Here is a 22,682-nt window from a genome sequence, read left to right on the forward strand (position 1 = left end):
ATTTACTGAGTACTGTATTTACACGATATTAAGGGACAGAGAAATCCCCAGGACCGCCCGGACTAGCTGTCGGTTCCTTTGACATCAATGGCGCCGACGCCTAGTGCCGGCGGTCCAGGGGATTTCTCTGTCCCTTAATATCGCGTAAATACAGTACAACTGCGTTGTTAGTTCTGGCTTGAAAAGTGCCGTGGTCTTTAGGAGTTCTGAAATGTCAACATGCAAAAGCGCTGTGAGTGTCCACTGACTCAAAGCGCACCCACATCACAATGACCCCAAAAGCCCACAGGTGGCGTCATTGTCAGAACAATCAGTGCGTGCAGGCACTGGTCCAGCGGAAAGGTTAATGCGATCCGGAAGAAAGGTTGAAGCATCAAAGGCGCCTTCGACAGAAAGGTTGACTTTTTGCAAAAACCTAATGCATCCATATTCCTTATTCATACATGCATACTACCATACATGAAGTATTACAAGTCCATCTCGCAATATTTCGACCGCTATGAACGTGACACACTGAATGGCACACAGTGAATGCTCATACCCATGATTAAATTGGCAATAAAATTGGTACTGTAGGTTTCGTTGCAGAATTTTGCGTTCTCCGGAACGCCGGACGCCGACCTATCCCGATTGCGTTTCGACTTAGCGAAGCGTATGTCTGGAAGATTAGAACTGGCTACGAAATACCGCGTCCAGCTTCGCAAATTACTCCAGACTGTCTACAACAAAACGCTCACCGAGTTACACTTTGGAAGATTTTTGAGTTATCGGCCGAAGCTTGGAGGTTTGGGAAATTTTATGTTCCAGTCTGCCATGCTTGTAGGCTGTGCTCGAAAGAATAACAGGATCCCAGTACGTATTACCGAGGACTCTAGGATGGAATTTTTTGAAGGAATGGACATAGGTTTCATTAATCAATCTGTTCTGTTTCCTAATGATTCAATTGAAGCGCGAACGCTTGGTAAGCATGAATTCTTTATTGAACGACTTCTTTTGGGGCTACGTATGTATGTAATATTGAAAACGTCATTCTGCAGGCGATTTTGGTCCGGGGAAATTCAGTCCACTCTTTCACAACGTGAGTTCCCGCTTTCCCGACCATGCTGTAGCCTTATCCGGCTTCGGCCAGTCATGGAAGTATTTCCAGGTGCAGCACCAGAAATCCGCGCGTTGTTCACCTTAAAGGAAACTATCCAGCGGGAAGCTATCAACGCCATCCTGGAGGGGATGAACATCCTGCGCAATCGTGACATGCTATTCACCAGCGTGCAGGCTGTGCGCGTAGGGATCCATGTGCGACGTGGCGACATCGTCAATGACGCCGCGCAGACTGCACATGGCCACGTGGCCGCCACGGAGGAGTATCTTCTCCGCATGGCGCAGCGCACCCAACGCCGCTACCCATCCGCAGTTTTTTTTGTTCTCAGCAACGACATAGAGTATTGTCAGCGGTTATTCCGCGAGCCCAACTTCATCTTCGTTGCCGGTAAAGCGGCCCAAGTGGACATGGCCATAATGACCTTTATGGATGTGATGGTGATGAGTGTTGGAAGCTTTGGTTGGTGGTCGTCTTACCTTAGCGATGCTCAAGAGGTCTTCTATTTTAAGGACTGGCCGAGAAATGGCAGTGAGTTTGCGAGAGGCGTTGCAGCTGAAGACTACTTTTTGCCCGCATGGCATGGTGATAATTAGATGGGTGATTACGCAACAGTGCAACTGTTCAGAATTGAACAGCAGTATTGTCAGTTACCGTACGTTACGTCAGTACACGGTTTTCAAGAGAAATATCGAGCAGTGCGCGCTTTCAACGTGGACAAAAAAAACGGCTAAGTGAACATTATAGGTACTGTATGTATTAAAAAATTACCTTGATAACCAAGATCCTAGTTAATACTTAGTTTTACCGTATTACCGTAAAACAATGTCCAGTATTACCGTTGCCTGCTTACTTCTAGCAGAAATTCAAGCCGAACAGCATTCAGCTGTTTTCATGTTATTTACTACAGATAATTAAAATTTCTTTATCTTTGCTTTGCATTATATTACGCAGGTAATATAATCCCTCACGCAGATTCTCCTCAAAAATTCCCTGGCACAAAACATTTGGGACAATAATCATTAGTTTGATGATTCTCTCTTCCACGGGGTGACTCCGTGGCCAGATCTGAAGACAGTCTCCCGACAAAACAAGATCCTTAATAACCTTTTCAGACAAGTCGTTAGCTTGTACACGGATTTGAGATGCCACTGAGTCGCTCTTCAAAATCCCTTTCATGCACCTTTCTAACATTTCGATTTTCGCATAAATCCCTGCGGCTCGGCGTTTATCCAGCCCCAATTGCTTCAGATTATGATCCCAGTAAAAATAAATGCACGGTGATGTCGATTCGCTGGACTGATCGGATAGCAGCTCAATACAGGGTCCGGTTTTTTCACTCAGTGTCATTATGGGTAAATGTAGTAATGCTGATTGTTGCACCACATTTTGTGCTGTTTCTTTGGAGTCTACCCCCTTTTCGTTTGGAATTCCTTGAGACTCTAAAGGCTTTTTGTTGGAAAGCGAGGGGTTTCGACTGGTTGTTGAAGAGCGGCTTTCGTCATACAACTGAGAGAAAAGCTAAAACAGATTGACAGATTTGCAAATACCTACGTCAGTTCCATAATCGAATGTAAATTTTACCACATACCGATGTGTTGAGATGATAAGATCGGGGTGCAGGTGCAACTCGGACACAACTATCGGTGAACAGCCGTTGAGAAGGCGATTGCCCAGCTATGTAAGTATGATGACTAACTTCTAATTCATTCATGAAGTCAGCGCATGATTTAAGATAGCGAAGATCTAAATGCACATGTGTGTGATTATGTTGCTCTGGAAATTCGCTTGGGCACTCGGAAAAATGGATGTTTTCGTAGGGTTCTGCTTCGCGGGTGTCAGCCTCACCTGTGCAGGAAGGGCAATCTGGAACTGGTAAAATTGCAGTGCTTTCTGGGGAAGGCAACGCACCAGGTGCGAATGTCTGAGTCTGTTCGGTAGGGTGGTCCACCTGTAAAGTTTAAGGGAGGCATTAGATATCAGCGGCACTTAACTTGCCGCTGTTATAATTCCATTTAATAAAGCCATAAATACTCTTTTACCGCAAACATGCCAGGAGAGTATTCGCTAATTTCCTGATTTTGAGGATATGTTTGCTTTGTCTTTTGTATATAAGGTTTCGCAGGTTTCGGAGTTTGGTTGGCCGCCGCCTTCGGTAGCCGATCTTTGGAAAAGTCGTCCATGGATGTGGGACTGCTTGATTGAATTGCTGCTCCGCGATCGCTATCTGTTTGTCTATGCGAATTGTTCCACTCACGTGTCTGATATGATATTTCCTTTGTTGTTTCGCACTCGCTGTACGTGGTTTTCGATTCTACTGCTTCCGTGTGACGGTATTCCTTTTCTTCGTGTAATGCATTGGTTCCCGAAGTCAACGATATCGAATCTCTCTGATTATCTTGTTCGGTTAATCTTTTTTGTGACGGCAATTGTGGCGTGGAAACAAAGAACCGGTAGGGATCGTCAAAGGTCACGGGTAAACATGTAGCACTTTGCCGCTTCAGTTCCTCCAGTCGCTGCCGATTGTGCTGCAGGGAACGATACTTGAATAACGTTTTCGTAGCCCACGTCAAATTATGCACGGAATCGTCAATTAGCTGCTGTAAACCGAATTCAACCTCTACAGGTGTTATATAGATATCACCTTCCTCTTCGTGATCAAACGCCTCCGCGTTTTGCTCGAATCCGGTGCTGTAATTGGATCTTGAATTACTCCGTGATACTTTGCGAGATTCGCAACTGCGTCGATTCACTTCTTGCCACAGTGATTCTTCTATGGAAAGACTTCGATGTGCTATCATGGGAACAGTGGAGTCGGCTTTTTTGGATGGTAGAGAAGTCGGATTTTCGTGCGCACGTATGCAGAACGTGGCACTGCTGTTTATCGAGATGTCATGACTAGAAGTTGTACTAGAATTATCACTATAATCAATGGTTATGGAGCCATGGGACGACGATGACAAACTTCTAGGGGTTTTTTCATCGCCATTACAAACGGATGAAAGAGTTTCTGTGTTGAGGGGCTCGAAAATGCTGATCGCAACGTTATGATCATTCAAGAGCTTCCTGTCAGCTTTTGCTGACTGGAGTTTTGATGTAATTGGCAACCGATGTAGACTTCCTGCAGATCGAGTAGCTTTCGGTGAACGGCTGTTGTGCATTAAAGGCATTATCAGGCCGATTTCGTATGAAGGTTTCTCCAAGTAGGTAGAGCTCCACTGCATTACCGATATTTTGTTTGTAATAACATTCATCAAATGCTGGCGAGTGGCACGAATTTGATCTAAATTGTAACGGTAATCGATATTATATTCCGATTTTTGATTGCTCCACCACTTTTTAAGTTCGTCAAGATTGTGGTGCGAGCCGATAGGTTTGTCATAGATGCTTCGATAGTTTTCTGGGTACTTGTTCACTATTACTGGTGTGCTTAAATCAAAGAAAGAATCAGGACTGTTATATTCATAAATCTGCTCATAATACCTAGCAGCCTCAGCATCCGCTGTCGAATGCATCCCTCCCAAGAAAGTTGGAAGTTCCCTTAAACATGCAAAAATCGTCATGCACTCGTACGCGCAATCTTTGGAAACAAAATATGGTGGCTACGGTCGATGCCCAGTAAGATCAAGCTCCACGATGGGAACTACAGTAATACAGAAACACTTCAAAAAAGTACGTAACTACAGAAACACAAACTGCAGCAGGAAAAGTGGCAAACATGAAGGCTGGCATTATTATATGACTTTTCTGCCCTGTTTAGTTATATTTTTCGTGGCCAAAGCCTTCAGTGTTAACGCTTTGGGTTCGCTTTTCCTAACGAGAATAGTGCGGCGGCATCCTGATGGAAACTGAGGCGATGCCGATTCGTTATGCCGACTAGGCGATGCCAGATAGGAAGCGAAGATGTACAAGTCATCCGATTCAAGCATAATCAAATCCGGCATTGGATTGGTCAGCGGATACGTCATGCTGACACTTTTCTCCAGTCCGACCTTTTGATCGAGTCGTCCAATGCCAATACACACCATTCCGTTGGCAAATGATTCCAGAACCACATTTCTGTATGGTCCATTCTATGCAGGGAACATTATTATCTCCATTTACATCATTTGATGTTTTCGTACGTACGATATATTTAGCGAACATCGGATCCGACATCCTAACCACTTTGAGCAAACCTTGCTGAACAGTAGGGCATGGAATGTAGCTGATGTTCGTGCCACTGGCAGTGCTTTCGCTCATAATCCCCATTTGAGAGCGACCGTGCACCATGCTCCGAATTAATGAGCACGCCAGCGGTTCAAAATAACTCTAATAAAATGAGATATAAGAAGAAATAAAAGAAACCGCTGAGATCAGTAACCACTTTACCGTAACCAACAAGGAATCAAGAACACTTTCCAGAAAAACGGCTCCCGATACGAAAGAGCTGGATAAGTACAACGGAATGTCCCGCTGTGCATTAGTGCGATCACGCTCCAAAAATTTTATGTTCTCGTCATGCTCTGGAAAATTCAGCGCGCAGGCTATCACTGCCATCCAAACCCATTGACTCAGTCGCTGTACCTATATTTGTGATGAGCTTTTGCCGCTTTTTTAATGTCCCATTTATTTCTTCACCAGACTGCAGGGTTTGAACGCTCCGCTTTTCTTCCTGCTGTTTCTGTTCTTCGTACTTCATGGCTTTAATGTTCAGTGTGGAGAGGATCACTTCTCTGTCATCTAGGATCTCGTCCTTAGAATGACCACTTTTCGACTGAATTACGACGCAAGTGTCACATTCGTTAATCGACACCATTTCCAGATCCGTGCGCTCCAAAGGGTTACCCTACGATTTAAAATTAATACTCACAAAGCTTTACCAAACTCATTTCCCTCCTTTTAACATCGGACCATCCTCTTGTTATCAAAACCATAAAGTATTAGAATTCGTCAATTCGATAATATCGATGTGATTCAGTCAGGATTGCCGCAGTAAGAACAATTTGCGGCACTATAACTGGTTGGCTATTTTGCCGCACACTGGGCTCATTAGGCACATGCTACGTTGCCACAGTGCGAGCGCCAGTTTAAAGTTAACCTTAAAAAATAAAAGAAACCTAAGAATTAGCCTAAGAAAATCCCCAGTTTAGAAAAAGTCACCGATCAGACGGCGGCAAATTCGCTGACAAGCTGAAAACCCGCAGTGTAAGGCAAAATAGCCAACAAGCTAACTGGCGGCAGATACTGGAGCTAAATAGAAAAAAGCTATTTTGCCGTATACCTACGGCAAATAGTCACTCCGTTAAGAAAACTAAGAGAATTTCGATTTCAAAGCTTGATTCCAAAGCATTACTTAGAAAAATCCAGTATTATAGAGAAAAAATGTCATCCACTTGTGAATACGGCAAGAAAACATCTACATAACTAATCCGTTTTGTCATTACTCTCTCGATACTTTATTCTGCGCTTGTAGCCGGCACCAAGAAGGACGGGTGGATGGCGGATGCTCAATGAAGGTCATCCACGTTTCTACCGACGGTCTCCATTGGCTTGTAATCGACTATATTTGTACTTCGCGCCTTCAAGTTTGACGATAAGTAAACGGTAATAACGGGTATAGCGATACGCTGGTACCAATTGTTACAGAAAAGACCTACACTGGCGCACCAGCTTGATCAGCCATTCGGACTGGCAAAAACGCTGACTGTTGCATAATGGCCGACAGAATGGTGGATGATCTTTGCAGAAAGATGGATAGCCTTTGCATAAAGGTGGATGACCTTCGGCAGTAAGCTGGATCCACAACACTACCGTCCACCTTCCTGCCGGCTACATGCGCTTACCCGCACAACAGTTATTTTAGGAAAGTTGCTTAGCGTGTTCCATTCTTTTTCCAAATATACGGTATTCCCCAACAGAACAATTTCTTTCAAATGCTCAAATGGAATATCCCCAGATCTTAGGGGCATCACCAGTTCGGACAAATCTAATGGGGACGCGTTCGGTTTAGCGAAAACACAGATAACAATATGGCCGCTATAACCGGTTTGGATGGCTAGCTTGGATTTTGGATCCTGTACAGCAAACAAAGTCTTGTAAGAATAACTCGATGATTTTAAGTTTCGAATTGACTTAAACGTACTGCAGCGGCTTTTGCTTCTTGGAAACTACGTGACGGCACCCAGTGATGCTTGCGAATAGCAGCATTCAGCTCCGACTGCGTGCTCGGAAGCTCAGATTCCCGTGATTTAATGGCCAGAGAAACTGCCGATAAGGGAGGATTAATTTCGGCAGTCGCCGAGACGTCCGGAATCGGAATAGTGATTTCTTCCAAAACAGTGTCACTAGGCAAAATAACAGGCATGATATGTATCTTAACAAAAGGCACGTCATCACAACAAAGGGGATTACCGTTGTTCTGCGATTTGCATTCCAGCTCCCTGCCATACAGTTCGGGTAGAATGTGTTTCACTAGTGACTTTTTCGCTGCCACCAAATTGAAATCGTCGGCACTGTAGCCAGAGTCGTCGTATGGGGTTGCGTTCCTGCAATATGTACGGATCCCGCTTTCCTGAAATGGAAAGTACTAACAACTTCTTTCACTTTAATACAACACTTTCACTCTGACTCAGAATTTCAACTTGGGCAACTGTTATCAATGATTAGCTATAAATATAATAACCTACCCAAATTATGCTGACATGGTGTGATGTCGTTAGGACTTTTCGTATTGATGTGACATTTATTGCAGTAATACCACGCTCTAAATAAAAAGCGGTGCGCACTGTGTTTATAGTGACCATCGAGGAAACCATTAAATGTGATCAGTCACCTGTAGATACGTACTTGTCGACTTCGTCTTGAGTATATGCGATGAAAATGCCCATATGATTCGTGGTTATCGATATGGCGCTTGGATTGATCATTATATCCCCAAACTCAATCCCGGCCACCCAGGAAGTTGGCTTCTCGAACAAGCCGATTAAGAGTACCCCGAGGTGCGCGTAGCAGTGCCTATATAAAAAACTTGTAAGCTGTAATACAGGAAAAATACATAAACACGCAAATTATATGTTTTTATCTGTTCTACCGAGCCACTTGACTGAATGACATATCGGTGTAGTAGTCGCTCAACTTCTGTAATACCAGTTGGTTCTTTCCGGTGTAATGATACAAGACGATAGAGTCAAACTCCTGCAAACCGCACATGGGTATACTGCACACAGGTATGTAGTCAGCGCACAAGATAAGCAACCTGAATATGATCGTGTTGCCCGAAAAAATTGTAAGGAAAACTTGCGAGTTCCGGATTCGCCCGCATGAGATTGGACACCATTGTCGAAAATCCCGGGGCAATACAGTTTTTGGCTAGCAATCCCATTTTAATCTCAAACAAGCTGACAATGGTGTCGCCCCTCAGCGAGTTCCAACTAGAGAGATTGGTGAGATGGACCTATCAATACAAACCAAGTGGGAGATTTCGGTGCAGAGTGTGAACAAGAGGCACAAAAACCACGAACGAGCTTACTTCCCAGCACACCTACATGGTTACGTTTGTGGTAGATTTGCACAATGATTCGTGTCATCGAATGAAAGTTCTTTATGGCAATGACGCGGAGCACATTGGTAGCATCTTCAGTATCCGTTTGCTCCGGCTTCTTGTCGGCGATGATCAGACAGGCCAGAGCCCGTTGCATGGCGGTTCGAGCCAGATCCTGGGAGTTTAAAACATCGCCTTGAAGGTATTCCACCTGGGCGAAGTTACTGCGCAGCAGCGCCTCCATCTCCATATCCGGATCCTGACTGTGTGTTTATAGTGAACGACACTGACTCCTCGCACACGTATACCACCAAACAGACTTACTTACTAATAAAAACCACACACAAATAGCTGGTATCGTAGGCACTACTAAAGAAATTTTCCAAGAATCTGTTGGCAATGCTAAAGGTGATGTGGCCGCATACAACAACATGTCTGCAACATGTGGCGTATTGTAAAGAAAACAATTTCGCAATTCGCTCATTAGCTGAGTGGTACGATAACTCACTCTAAGCCACTTTCTGGTTTGAAGCCTCCACCATATTTTAGTTTGGATCGCACCATATTGCCCACTTCCGGTAGCGATGATGCAAATAAGGCCTGCAAAAAACCTATTCAATGGTATGTGCCTTGTTAAAGCACACGGCTTTTTTGCTGACTCACGATCGTCCCAAGAATGTACACACAATCAAAAGCACGACCCATTGCAGTGACCGGGGCGATGTCGCCATATCCGACGGTGGAGATGGTGACCACGGAAAAGTACAGAAATTTCCAGTAGGAATGTCCGTGCTCCAGTACAGTGTAAAAATTCTCGGTCTGATTGAATAAAAATGGTAACACGGAAATGCAAGCCCAAACCGAGTGACCAATTTTCATTGTCCTTTCCGAAATATTTACCAAGTGAAAAACACCACTCCCAACCAGGATTATACACGCCAGGCGGCAGATAAGAAAGGTTAGCGTGACCTGGGTTCTGGTCTTCAAGATGCCCACATACTGCATCACGTCCGGAATTGAGAGTATATGTAGCACACGCAGAAATCGTAACCCTGCAACACCATAATTCAAGATCATTCACTTCTTGCAAAATGTGAACTCGTTCCTTTTCGCTAACCTGACCAATTGCGATCTAAGAAAATCGCTATAATAGACGGTGGAATAGTAAAATAGTCCACTATGGAATAAGCCTCGGCTAGAAAGACAAACTTCCGGCTTGACGCGCAGAACTACAGAAAGATAGTCATATAATACTGTGAATTTCTTTTCTGTGTAATATGTAGACATAAACCTATATAAGGCCGTTTTGCTATACAGTTTCGATGGCGCACCCGCAAAACGAAGTACACCAGGAAGAACAAGTTGCATACGAAGTCCACTTGCCATTCCGCAGTCGACGTCCACGCACGGCACACTTCCAAATCGGGAACTGTGCTGTCATGTAAGCCCAGTGAATGATCGAAGATATAACTATTCAAGGAAGCGTATTTTCTGTTCATAAACATACTCTGCCACATCTTGACAATATATTCCGAAAGAAACCATCGCCACGCAGAATCCAATGATCGCCTGTAAAGTTAATTGCCATGCAGTGACTGCAGTCTATACATATACGTTATGGTTATATTGTTCATAGACAGTTAGGGCAAACTGCGGCAGTAGCAATACCAATGACATGTTTCTCAGCCTTTAGTCTGAGACTCACAAGGGGATGGCTTTCGTCATCTATTGTCATCTATTATCATTGGATTGCTGTTGCCAGCCATCGCATTGTGCACAAATTGTCTAATAAAAAAATGGTACCACAACTCGGCCCGTCAGTGTCTGGCAGTTTACTATGCGATTGGCCTCCCTTTCCATGACATGATACCATTGAAAGGTCCACTTGCGAGACATCAAGACGACGTCGCCAGCGCTGTTGGAGTCATCCAGAAAGGATGATGGATCCGCTTCGATGATGGTGAAGGCCCGTCTCTTCAGTACTTGCTTGGAACTGCGCAATCCGCACCATTTAACGATATTCCATACCCCCAGGATAGAGTATAAGGTCAGCCAGCTTAATATACTGCTGATAAGAAATATCCACCATAACCGCGGTTTACCGATGACTTCACAAGACTGATAATAATTTCTATTACAATAAAAATTAATAGTAACCAGAACTTTAGGGTAACTTTTTATAGTAACTATAACTGCATTACTTCTTTCGTACCTGTCTCTAGCGAAATAACTGACAAAATCCTGGGAAAGGTAATTACTGATATTTTCCAACTGCACTCCGGAACGGACTTCCGCTTTTGGAAAAACGGAACAGTTGCATATCGGCTCAGCGTCAATGTTTGGCTTAATAACGGTTAGATTGGCATCCATAACTGCGCCAACGGTCTAAAACGGTCCGTATTCAACTCTGAAGGTTTAATATAAGCTACTTCCAGCACAATCATCAGCAAGGCGGACCATATTGCAGTAGAGTTTATACATGTACATGTTGTCCATAATCACGTTAACTGAAATCTGTAACGTCATTTAATAAGTTTTACTACGCTGAGCATGTTTGGCACGTGCTCTTAATGAAAATGTGGGTAAATGTGTAGACCTGTTCTATACCCGTTGTCCTTTTTTATGCTGATTTCGTGTCTGCTGCTCTGGATTCGCTCTTAGCCCCCGAGTGCGAACGTGCTCAAAACTAGTCAAAACAAATCCGTTACGAATTCCAATTCAGAAGTCTGTCTCGACGCTCACAGTTCCAAACAAACAGATAAATCTATCTAAAACAAATTGTTTCACACTATGCAAACATACAAATACGAGTATGACAACAACTACAGTAGAGCTACTTACATAACTGGAATTCAGACTAGACTGACAGCAGACTAACAAAGCGGACGCGAAGAAATTAGTTAGGCGCCCGGTGCAGCAATAGTGTTGTGAAATGCGGCGAGGCGAAATTTGGCAGCAGCGCGATTGCTTGAAAACCCGCATTTGCCATGCTATAGCTAAAACAATTTAGCAACAAATTTTAAAAATGAAAACGAAAAGTTCGGAAGTTAAAAGTGAGCACAGAAACAAGATACTGACGGTTTCAGTAATTTTCGTTTGGCATAGTTCCGAGGCGGTCTGGCATGGAATTTTATGGTAAAAAAGTTATCTGAATTGTCAGTACTCGTATCTTAATTTTATTCAAACTTTTTACATTTAAACTTTTTTTTAAATTTTTCAGCTTTTTCTACCTATTGCACGAACGAATAGATGAATCGGGAAATTTCATAAAAGACCAAGCCCGTAAAGCGTTGCCTGTTGCAAATGTTTCCGGTTACGCGGCGCGCTGTTGCTACCAACTATTCCTCCCCGCACAGCCCTAACACGCGTACTCGTACGTTAGATCAAATCACGCCTCGTTGAACATGGGCGTATCTGACATATGGCACATGTCGTCAGCTGTATTTCGGCCAAGTGCACTTGCACACAATTGCCAAGTGCAGATCACAGTAACCAAGTGTCTGTAAGTTTGTAACACATGTGCGTACGCCGCACATCTACGCTGAATAACGCGCTTTCAAATTCACAAAATACCCTTATGTTAAAATGGCCGGAAACGGACATCTCCATCTTAATTAAGAAAAACGATCAATAACATGTGTAGCCTCTCCACAGTCTGGGGATCTCTTTAATCAAAAACTTTTACAAAAATCTGACACACCAGTCAGAACGGCCGTGTTCCACAACTGCCTCACACGACTTTTTTATGTTGTCCGATGAAATCGTGCTGAAACGATCCAAGCCAGTTAAAACGTGGCCTTGACCTCGAAGCTTGGATAACTTATCTGTATACAATGCGTAAAAAAATTGTTAAGAGTTTTGCCAATTTTCCACCACCTTGCATCAGCTTTTGGCTATTCTCACCACTTTTCACCACCTTAGGCTATTCTCACTATGAAGTATGAAGTACCTTTAAGAAATGAATTCCACCACATTTCGACTTTACACATTTTTCTATAGTCGCAATGTCGGAAGTGACCATATACTTAATCCTTGGCAGTTGTATCGATTTTCTCGATTGTATCCGATTTATAGCTGGATTTTGTCCCGCAGCAGTGCAATACGTACAATACATGGTGCCCACTTGTGTTCAAAAGTTTCAGGTGGCTACTGCACTGCCCGGCATTAGACACTTCGGCATAAGACATTCCAGCATACGGTCATTTCGGCATACCCCATTCGGTATAAAAATTAATAAGAATAAGAAAAATACTTCAGAAATTTATAAACTTCCGTAGTTCAAGGAAACTAAACAACTTCGTTTGTAAAGCTAAGTAATAATGCCATGGACTATAAGCTAAGTAATATGTACATACATCATGATACATGTAGATGGACGTATATTATGTATACGCATTGATCCGCATATGTATGTATACACTCATGTACAAGTGTATGAGGTACTGTATCATGAAGTCATTTTGTACTGTAGCATGTACAAGTATGCATTCATCCAGATTCTACATCGTCCATCCACTTTATTTCCTTGTCAAGGTCTCTCCGTGCTCGTTCGTGTAATGTTGTCGTCTAAATGGCGATTAGATATTCCCTTGAGAGATTTTGGGGAACAGACTTTAAATGTGTCGCGTACATAAGTTTTTTACCGTTATTTTTTACAAGTATAACTCGCTCCCTCGCTCTGGAATTCATTTTGCAAGTCAGTAAACCGCGATGCCTACACGATGACGTTGTAGCTAACATATTTATCAACGGTCTGTACAACGTCACTCCAGCAACTGCTAAAGGTCTCCCATACGTACCCACCTCCTTACAAGTAACAGATTCTAACGGACAGATTGTCTACTGGAAGAGCGTTGCGACAAATGGAAAATTCGTGTTTGTTGTCGACAAGGACGATAAGTATTCGGTGTGTTTCGAAAGTACCCTACCTAACGATTCCGTAACGGTGCACGGGAGCTATCTCCGCGAAAAAACCGACAGACGGATTAATTTGACCCTAACCAACACGTTTAGTTTTAATGCTCATCGAGATCGACGTCAACGCGACTGGATGGCCTTCAATGTGACGACGATGGAGAAAGAGCTGCTTCTGCTACAAGAGTTTTCACAAATACTGCATTACTCCATGAGTCTCATGAACGAAGTGCAGTATAAGATAAGATTACACCGTCAAAAAACCGAGTCTGTATTGCTCGGAGTGTCTGTGATGGGAATGACAGTGCTGTGCGGCCTCGCTGTATGGCAACTGTGGTATCTTCGAAATTTTTTTAAGTCTAAAAACATCATTGAGTAAAAACTTGTATTTGTTAATGTGCTTCTGAGTCCAGACTTTGGCTACAAAATGTGGCCTCTGATTCTCAAAACTGCCTAATTACTGAAATATAAAAACTAAACTGTGGTATAACTGTAGCAAACTTGCTGGTTTTCTCCTTATTGTTACTGTAATTAAATGGCGTCTGCTGCTATGGAAACCGCCTATAAGACGGCCGGCAATTCTGCACCGACACCATCCAACACCTTCGACATAAAAAAAACTAGACAACCCGAACAGACTTTAAAAATGGCCCGCGCTCAAGCTCTGACTCTGACTCAGACTCTGACTGCTCAAACTCTGACTCTGACTACTCAAAGTCTGACTCTGACTGACCAAACTCTGACTCTGACTGAATAACCTAAGAAACCTAAGAAACCTAAGAAACCTAAGAAACCTAAGAAACCTAAGAAAACTAAGAAACCTAAGAAACCTAAGAAACCTAAGAAACCTAAGAAACCTAAGAAACCTAAGAAACCTACCTAAGAAACCTAAGAAACCTAAGAAACCTAAGAAACCTAAGAAACCTAAGAAACCTAAGAAACCTAAGAAACCTAAGAAACCTATTAAGAAACCTAAGAAATCTTCAGAGTCAGAGTCAGACTTTGAGCGGTCAGAGTCAGACTTTGAGTAGTCAGAGTCAGAGTTTGAGTGGTCAGAATCAGAGTCAGAGTCAGAGTTGGAGTCTAGGCCTTTAAAAATAGCCAAAAATCATGAAGAAAACCGGACATGATTATTATTTTTCCATTTAACATAATATTATATTCGACCAAAGCGAAGATCCTTTGTGCTCAAGAAAAAGGGACTTTTCTGTCAATCAAGCACGAAATTGTCCATCGATCACACCCAAAGCAGCAGTAAATGCTCAGGCTTTGCAGGTACCTTGCCAACCGTTTCGTATAGCCAGAAAAAAAGCATGTGTATTGTATGTCGCTCATAAAGGCTCAAAAAATGCATAGTGCCTTGTTAACCAACTTAGCAACCAGTTGGTAGATAAGCTGGAGTGGGTCCGCGCTTGCACTTTTTGATAATCTGATAACTAGTGCCAACTAATAACGGGATTACCTGAAGACTTAGCTTCTTATTTTATTAATGATTAACCACATGGAATACAGGTTTTCAACAAAAAATTCGCTGAAAGCAAATCTACCAATCCTGAAAACATGACAAACGAGATAAGCAGCAGTCTAAAAGACAGATTCCCCACATGTTGCACAAACTAGGTCACTGGTTAGCGGTCGAAAGGCAAAGCGTTGAATTAATAACCCCAGATCACATCGTGCGCAACAAGCAGAAAATCCCGCTCCAGACTTCCACGTCCCATTCGCCAGTCCACAGAGCTCGGAAGATTCACCAGCCAGGAGGTTCGCGAAGATTCGCGAAGCTTTTTATTAGTTATTATATACTTACCATAAGCTGTAAAGAGCTGCTTTTGTTGTCACAGTGTTGCGATTCTAAAATTTTTTAAGCTGTTTGTTAAGTCCTAAGTGTTTACCGATTTCTACGTACAGTACAGTACGTTACAGTCGTTTACCGTTAAAAGCGTATTAGCTGTAAAGCTCAACAAATACATCGTACTTGGTGGTCCCACAGACCGTCCCCCACGGCCTCCGCTCCTCCAGCCCGGACCTGCCCACAAGAATAAAACCCTAAATAGGAATACATCGTGCTTTGCCTACCAAGCATACCAAGCATGTTTGTTGATTATTTTCATGGTCAATAACGCTTTTATAAATTTTTCTCAAAAGCATTTAGGTACAATTTTATATTTTGATAAAATAAATATATGAGAAATAAACATGTATATGAAAGTTTATGAAAAATAAGTATGGTCATTATGAAAATTAGTTAAGTATATGAAAATCAACTGTAGGTCCGTTGTGCCCAAGTGGTTATGCACCTGAAACAACGCGCCACGCTTTTTACCGTTGTATGTCTATTTATAAATCTATCGTTGGAATTATTGGGAAAATCCCTGGAGCGGGCAGGCTGCAGGGACCTCAGGTCCCTCAACAGAAAGTGGCTGTTGCCACTACTTTCGAAAGTTTTGGAGTTTTGTTAGAAATTGTAGTTTTTTTAGAAATACAAGTAGTGCTTTTTAGCTACTCAGTAATGACTGATTATCAATAATAAGCGACTAATTGTTGCTACAGCAACGTTCAGTTACCTTGACGACTCTAATTCTCATTTGCTGGAGCAGTGTAACGACCACTGCCTAATATATGTACGAAACAACAACAGCAATCGTATGTGTTACATAATATTGTCATCGCAGCAATCGTATGTGTCACATGTGTGCACGAACACAGTCCTGTACAAGCACATAAGTTTTCCCATGACTTTACAGCGAAAAGGGAATTCGCGTGGATCAGCAAGCATGGGGGACATGTCATCTGCGTGTAAGAGGCTGTCTGTAACTGTAAAAATTAGGTATTTTTGAGAGTGAAAGCTGGAAGTCTATTCTTCAAAAATGCCAAACCGAGTTTCAGAGTTCACAGTCCGAGTCCGAGTTTGCCGACTAGTCACAGAGTTTTCTATGCTACGTCTGTTTTAATGTTTTGGAAACTGATTTTTTTTGACAGGTCAGTTTTAATTCAATTTTTCTTCTAGTTACTGCATTTGTGCGAAAAATATTAACCGATTATGCCTAAACTTTACTGTTATAGCCTTGTATATAATATGTCTGCTGTCATGTGGGTGCTTCCTTGCTGCCAAAACCAGTTTTTGTTGCCGCTGGTATTGCATTTCGTCCGGTTAAACAAAGCCACGTTTACCGACATCCCGCTTCCCACGGAAGTGGAAGCTGCTAATGTTTACAAAATTCTCGATCGAGATGATCGATTTTTTGTGAAATCCCCAAGATACCCAGATAATTATCCAGATAACACCCAGACTGCATACTGGCTCCAAGGGAATGGGCGTCCTATTACGGTACTTTGACGCACGATCTTGATAGACCACAGAGTGAACGGAAAAACAGCGCCCGCGCGTACTGCGCGTATACGCAAACCACGAAGAGTGCATACATACTATACACATTTCTGGATGCTATTTTCTCGTACACACACTTTGTGGCTTACTTACAGTTAACTTGATCGGGCGGCCACAGTACAGCTGAAGTATGTTCTGGCCGCAACCTTGATATAATCGAGAACACAGTCCCTCCTACACGACACGATCTATACTTACGTGTTTTTGGAAACAATATAAAACAGAAATTACGATCATATAGACGTTCTTTATAGCTGGATGCCAAGGATTTCCAGTTGGAAGCGCCAGATTCCCAACTAGGGTGTAGGAACGATTACCTGGTTATCTGGGATCTACTCTGTACGTAATTTCGCTTTTATATGTAGCATTATAAAATTAATATCATAAAAATCTTAGCCATACAAAATCGGTTTTAATGCGTTGCCGTTGCGTATTCCTTTTTAGATCCGAACCTAATTCTGAAGGTTGCTTGCGGAAACGCCCTGTTTTCTTTTAAGTCGTACAGCGACTCTGTTGTAAGCAAGGAAGAGTAAAAACTGATTATGATAAGCTTTAATTAAACATCAAGCGGCATAAAAAATTTGTTAAGCAGATGATGCTTTTCTATTCCGATTCCGCGCAAAATTTCAAAGGATTTAATTTTTCCGTATCAAGTAAGACTCCAATAAATTTTTGTTGCACGCAACACATTTCTGTGGTGCATTTAGAATTTGTCTTGATTTTACAGGAACTCTTGATTGCGGCGAGAATGAACTTGTATGCCCTTCAAGTCGATTAGGCGGACCACTTAAATGTATAGATCCGGAACATGTTTGCGATGGTTAGCACTTAGTAGCTGCTTGACTCTCAGTAATCATTAATCAACCCTCTTGCCACTGAACAGTGGGCAGATCTAGCACTGCAAGTTTTTGCAGGAGTGTTTGATTGTGCAGACCAAGAGGATGAAATCTGTACCGTGCAGTGCGGGTTACCATCGCCAGCTCCTGTTACCAAGGCCAATACGCCGGCAATGGGTTCAAAGAACCGGATTGTGGGAGGAACTGACGTAAGCTTTGCCAATCGGTGTAGACTGGTCTTCTAGCGCGCTGCTTCCAAATGCAGGCAGTTCCAAATGCTTGGCCATGGCAAGTGGATGTGTCCATAAATAATGCCACGTGTGGAGGATCTCTGGTAAACGCCAAATTTAATGAGTTGGTACACGCGATTCGGATATTGATATGTGTGGTGGCATTAGTTAGCACCACGGTGGGTAATAACTGCCGGCCACTGCTGCAAAGAATACGGTGTGGAGGTACGTGATACCGGTCGTCTTCGCCAGTATGGCAACGTGAAACATTAATTGTGCGAAACTTAGGCAGTTTCCCCTGGAAAGCTACGTTCTTCGAGTTGGGTACACTAGTTGTCAAAATAAAGAAGACGGACAAACCGTAACGCTGGCTGATAAGGTCGTCCATCCAAACTTTACGGAAAGTTCGGCAGGAACCAACTATGACTACTGCATTCTCTTCCTAAATGAAGTGCGTTGTTACCGAACGAGTCTAAGCTTTGACGAAAGCGGAAAGGTAATACAATTTTGCTTATTGACAGGAAGTGCAAATGTCCCCCCAAGTCCAGCCGATATGTCTGCCTCGTCCGGGGATAGTGGCCAATCCTGGTGACTTGTGCACGGCTACCGGATGTGGGAATACGATGCAGTGGACGGGCCAAGGTGCCCACAGCGTCGACTTACCGAACCAGTTGCAGGTCGTCAATTTGATGATTGTAAATGGATCCCAGTGTGACAAAAGTTACGATACAATTTCGCCACAAATGCTTTGCGCGAGCATGCCCAATAAAGACGCGTAAGTAAGCTCTCATGATAGCGTGTTTGTATTAGCTTGTTTGAATTTACGTATTAAAAGCTTGTTTGCATTTACGTATTAAAAGCTTTTACGTATTAAAAGCGTGTTATCAGCTTGTTTGTATTTACGTATTGAACGATTAATAGATTCACTGGAATTGGCCCTGCTCGGAGATAGACTAGCGCAGTTTTGCTACTGAATGGTAGAAATTAACGTTAACAAATATCTGGCTACCATAAAAATTCTATAAAGTCTGTAAGTCATTATCAATCTTGACTTAGTTGCAACTGTAAATTAGCAAGCGAATATAATACTTTTTCCAGATGCCAGGGTGATAGCGGTGGACCGCTGGTATGTCAATCAGACCGTTCCAGTCCTCAGCAGTACTTTCTTCAGGGCATCACATCATACGGCTTGTACGAATAATACGAAAGCTACTCAAAAATGCTGTTTCAGCAGCACTACCGTATATATACGTATTTACCTGAATCTCACATAAAAACGGACTGGTGCTGTAGTGGGTGTGCTTCCGGTAAACCTGGAGTTTTTGCGGATGCCAGGCGAATGCTGCCTTTCTTAATCCAGACGGTTTACGACAACAAAGTCGGTTGGAATCCTGACGTGACCGTACCCAAACTACGTCAACGCCAGCATTCCGAGCCATCATATGCTCCGAGAGTGCTCCCTGGACCGCACGAACCGGAGGAAGCGGATCCGGAAAATACTTCTGCCTCTGATTCCTGGTCCCTCGTTACTACCATTGCATTTGGTGTAATAACGCTTATACGATCGTTACTATGGCGAATCGGTCAATAACAATGAGTGGAAACTTTCATACATCAATTCTGTTAAATAATATGTGCCAAGATGTCAAGGCTCTGTAAATCCATATTATGCTGCAAATCTTGAGCTTGCAATTTCAGCTTCCGAAACTTACGGAGAATTTTATAGCGAATTCAAGATTAGACCAATTGATCAAGACCAAGTGGCATAAAATACTGCATCGAATTAAATGGATTACGTTATTACCTTATATTATAGTCTATTGGTCATCGTTATCTGAACATATGTACATTACCATGTTATATTTGCACAGACCCGGGGTGCTCGAATTTCCTTTGCTTTTATTTAATAATCTTGTCTGTCTCATCGCGAGTTTAGAAATACCTGATATGATCGTCCCCAGTGTCGTGGACGATTCTCATATCTTTCAGTTAAAAAATGACGGTGACGTTTTTCAAGTCTTGTCACCCAATTTTCCTGAAAACTATCCAGATAATCAGAACATATCCTACTGGTTTAGAGGAAACGGAAAAGCTATAATGGTAAAACATGTGCGGGCAGTATTCTTCAAACAGGTTAACAAAGAGCATTTCAAATCATGCCCTCCCGGTTTACAGATTAAGTCGGAAGCGATGAACTTGCAGGCTCTCGAGCCAAGCGGCGTGTGTGCGAAGGATTATTTAGTTTTCTGGGACTTGCAGTGTAAATTTACCTGGCTCTGTCAAAGTAGCACAAATTATAACACAGTTGTTGATAGATCCATGGAGCATCTTGAGGACAGCTTGCGGAAATGCATTATTTCAAGTTAACAGCTACAGCGATTCTGTTGTAAGTCACAATACGTGTACGTATAAAATATGTGAATTATATAACTGCAATAAAATTTAATATCACTGCATGTGCCATCACCGCTGCTGTATTAATCTGCCATTGTGGTAAATACTTGGACATTCCAGATGATGCTTTTTATCACGGATTCATCGCAAAACTTCAAAGGCTTTAATTTGACCTTAAAAGGTGCGTGGTTTATCTTTCACATAGAACAGATAATTATCATATAAGGAAAAGCCCGGTAAAACCGCAATATATAATATATAGATTTGCGATATCGGTGTGATGTTATCATCGTTATCGATACTTCTATCTGCTAAAATAAATTTTTGCTTAGCCATTAATGAGAGTAAATATTGCGGGGAGGGAGACTTAAGATGTGTGTCTGCAAATAAGGACGAACCGTTATGCCTGCACAATGATCGCATTTGCGATGGTAAGATCGAGTGGCTGACTGACAGCCGTTCTGCAACGTTTCCTGGAAAATAAATGGCATAAGAATTTGTCTAACCATAAGAATTCGAATAAATGGCATAAGAATTTTTAATTTAGGAATCCAACAGTGTGCAGGTGGAGAAGATGAGATTTGTACGCAAGAGTGCGGAATTCCACAGGTTATAACAGATGAAAACCGCATTGTTGGTGGCGTCGATGTGCGTACTGTAGTAGCTAGGTTATAGGAGATTATGTGCACTTTATGCGAGCGATATTAATATAATGCAAATTCTCCTTACAAGCGAGAACTAATAATGTTTCCCGAACAAGGCTACTCCAAGCGCTTGGCCATGGCAGACGGACGTGATCATCAATAATTACACCGGTTGTGGAGGATCTTTGGTAAAGAGGAAACGTTTCTGTTGACTGTTAGTGCCATAATCAGATACTTACCTATTACTCCAAAAACTTCCTTTCAGATTGGACCTGGTTGGGTTGCGACCGCTGGGCATTGTTGCTCTCAGTATGGCCAGTAGGTTAGCTTTTAACTGAAACTCTATCATGGAGAGCGAACATTTTCAAAGCATAAAGGCTTATCTTATTCCAACTATTTTTAGGCGGTTTCCTTTACAAGACTACAGGCTTAGATTCGGATATCAGAATTGCAAGGACAAAACTGACGGTCAGACAATGCTTGTAGATCAAATGTTTGTCCACCCCAGATTCACCGAGAGCAGCACTGGAGCGAATTATGATTACTGTCTCTTGAAGCTAAAACAGGTGAGACTGAGCTGTTTGTCACTGCTATTTTAACTTTCGCAAGGACGCATGGGCTTGTATAAAATTCGTAGACGGTGACCTTTGGGCCGAAGATCCAGCCAGTTTGTCTTCCGCGTCCGTTAACAATGCCTGTGGCTGGCACGGCATGTGTGGCGACAGGGTGTGGCAATACTGTGGCATGGAAAGGCACCCAATCAGGAAACGTAACCATTCCGGACAAACTGCAAGTTGTGAACCTCAACACTGTAGCCAGTTCAGAATGCGTCAAGGCCTTTCACATGTTGACACCGGAGATGAACTGTGCTTTCCAATCTAACAAAGACACGTAACAATACAAACGCTTTCGGAGATTACGCTAGTGTCTGATTTTACCTTTTTTCGTTCAGATGCCAAGGAGATAGCGGTGGTCCCCTTGTCTGCAAAGGGCCTGACTTCAGCACTACCCAGTACCAATTAGTAGGAATCACGTCTTATGGATTGTAAGTTTTACTTGCCTTGCTTATTAGTTCTCCTGTAGTGGTAATTATAAGAGCACTCTTTCGTAGCGGATGCGCATCCGGATTGCCAGGAGTTTTTGCGGATGTTCCTCGACTGATGCCTTTCTTGATCAAAGTGTTGTATCAGACCCAGAGGTGGGGATGGTTCAGTAACACAGCCGTGCCTACTCCTCCTCGGCGTCCTGACGGAGGCATGTACGAGCCCCGAGTAAACAAAGTTCTTCCGCCCGAGCAGCTCGATGCCAATGAGAGCAGTGCCCAGCCCTTGCTACCGTCATGTACGAGTATTAACACAATCTTTCCTTGCTTGTGCATTTTAAAACTAGGGTATTTTACACTATAGCAATTTTATTTTTAGTAACACATTTTCTTACTAACATTTTTGGTTTTACTTCTCTTTGTTTTCCCATTGTTTTGAATCCAAGTCTATTTTCGAAAATTTTAAACTTTCATTTACTCTGTGGTCTGTTAAAACCTGCAATGTTTCTATGCAAATAGTGATACTCTGTTACTGTTTCATATGATATTGTAAAGTATGACGTGTCGGTGTCTCAGTAGTACTGCTTACAATTACAAGGTTGGAAAGCTCAGCACA

At 42.7% G+C, this 22,682-nt stretch overlaps 5 protein-coding genes across 22 annotated transcripts; 4 read left to right on the plus strand and 1 right to left on the minus strand.

Annotated features, from left to right (window-relative positions):
- Positions 1–697: 697 nt before the first annotated feature.
- LOC129586758 (galactoside alpha-(1,2)-fucosyltransferase 1-like) lies at positions 698–1,830 on the plus strand. The gene is made up of 2 exons (XM_055480159.1): positions 698–961; positions 1,038–1,830. The coding sequence occupies exon 2, from the start codon at positions 1,132–1,134 to the stop codon at positions 1,690–1,692; it is 561 nt and encodes a 186-aa protein (XP_055336134.1). The 5' UTR covers positions 698–961; positions 1,038–1,131; the 3' UTR covers positions 1,693–1,830.
- Positions 1,740–12,915, minus strand: LOC129586757 (calcium-activated potassium channel slowpoke-like). Of its 16 annotated transcripts, XM_055480149.1 has the most exons (28): positions 11,697–11,916; positions 11,460–11,614; positions 11,226–11,386; positions 11,076–11,132; positions 10,831–11,003; positions 10,422–10,749; positions 10,126–10,187; positions 9,950–10,052; positions 9,736–9,847; positions 9,519–9,670; positions 9,282–9,437; positions 9,127–9,218; positions 8,943–9,053; positions 8,623–8,881; positions 8,334–8,531; positions 8,169–8,272; positions 7,925–8,092; positions 7,765–7,841; positions 7,490–7,649; positions 7,221–7,422; positions 6,922–7,152; positions 5,663–5,924; positions 5,468–5,601; positions 5,225–5,407; positions 4,580–5,169; positions 3,139–4,379; positions 2,688–3,047; positions 1,740–2,617 (listed from the first exon to the last, which is right to left on the minus strand). In XM_055480149.1, exons 4-25 carry the CDS (start codon positions 11,112–11,114, stop codon positions 4,831–4,833), a joined length of 3,645 nt encoding a protein of 1,214 aa, XP_055336124.1. In that variant the 5' UTR covers positions 11,115–11,132; positions 11,226–11,386; positions 11,460–11,614; positions 11,697–11,916; the 3' UTR covers positions 1,740–2,617; positions 2,688–3,047; positions 3,139–4,379; positions 4,580–4,830. The 16 variants fall into 16 exon arrangements, with proteins under 16 accessions (XP_055336124.1, XP_055336119.1, XP_055336128.1 ...); XM_055480144.1 differs by lacking the exon at positions 11,697–11,916 and adding an exon at positions 12,568–12,915 and having other exon boundaries at positions 3,139–5,169; XM_055480153.1 differs by having other exon boundaries at positions 3,139–5,169; positions 9,950–10,047; positions 10,489–10,749; positions 11,697–11,917.
- A 180-nt stretch (positions 12,916–13,095) lies between these two features.
- Positions 13,096–14,100, plus strand: LOC129586890 (transmembrane emp24 domain-containing protein 10-like). Its single transcript, XM_055480372.1, has one exon. The coding sequence runs from the start codon at positions 13,189–13,191 to the stop codon at positions 13,909–13,911; it is 723 nt and encodes a 240-aa protein (XP_055336347.1). The 5' UTR covers positions 13,096–13,188; the 3' UTR covers positions 13,912–14,100.
- A 2,241-nt stretch (positions 14,101–16,341) lies between these two features.
- LOC129586709 (ovochymase-2-like) lies at positions 16,342–19,593 on the plus strand. Its single transcript, XM_055480062.1, has 13 exons — positions 16,342–16,511; positions 16,596–16,860; positions 17,175–17,259; positions 17,365–17,435; positions 17,513–17,573; positions 17,648–17,740; positions 17,835–17,965; positions 18,022–18,090; positions 18,155–18,211; positions 18,279–18,437; positions 18,508–18,761; positions 19,085–19,177; positions 19,280–19,593. Exons 1-13 carry the CDS (start codon positions 16,483–16,485, stop codon positions 19,575–19,577), a joined length of 1,665 nt encoding a protein of 554 aa, XP_055336037.1. The 5' UTR covers positions 16,342–16,482; the 3' UTR covers positions 19,578–19,593.
- Positions 19,593–22,675, plus strand: LOC129586710 (serine protease hepsin-like). Of its 3 annotated transcripts, none has more exons than XM_055480063.1 (12): positions 19,593–20,086; positions 20,162–20,246; positions 20,302–20,372; positions 20,501–20,561; positions 20,713–20,811; positions 20,928–21,028; positions 21,141–21,212; positions 21,290–21,342; positions 21,428–21,590; positions 21,662–21,915; positions 21,977–22,069; positions 22,136–22,675. In XM_055480063.1, exons 1-12 carry the CDS (start codon positions 19,655–19,657, stop codon positions 22,428–22,430), a joined length of 1,779 nt encoding a protein of 592 aa, XP_055336038.1. In that variant the 5' UTR covers positions 19,593–19,654; the 3' UTR covers positions 22,431–22,675. The 3 variants fall into 3 exon arrangements, with proteins under 3 accessions (XP_055336038.1, XP_055336039.1, XP_055336040.1); XM_055480064.1 differs by having other exon boundaries at positions 19,655–20,086; positions 20,928–20,989; XM_055480065.1 differs by lacking the exon at positions 20,713–20,811 and having other exon boundaries at positions 19,655–20,086.
- The last annotated feature ends 7 nt before the right edge of the window (positions 22,676–22,682 follow it).

The sequence above is a fragment of the Paramacrobiotus metropolitanus genome, unplaced genomic scaffold, assembly GCF_019649055.1.
Source record: "Paramacrobiotus metropolitanus isolate TYO unplaced genomic scaffold, Prichtersi_v1.0 Parri_scaffold0000022, whole genome shotgun sequence".
Classification (NCBI taxonomy): Eukaryota; Metazoa; Tardigrada; class Eutardigrada; order Parachela; family Macrobiotidae; genus Paramacrobiotus; species Paramacrobiotus metropolitanus.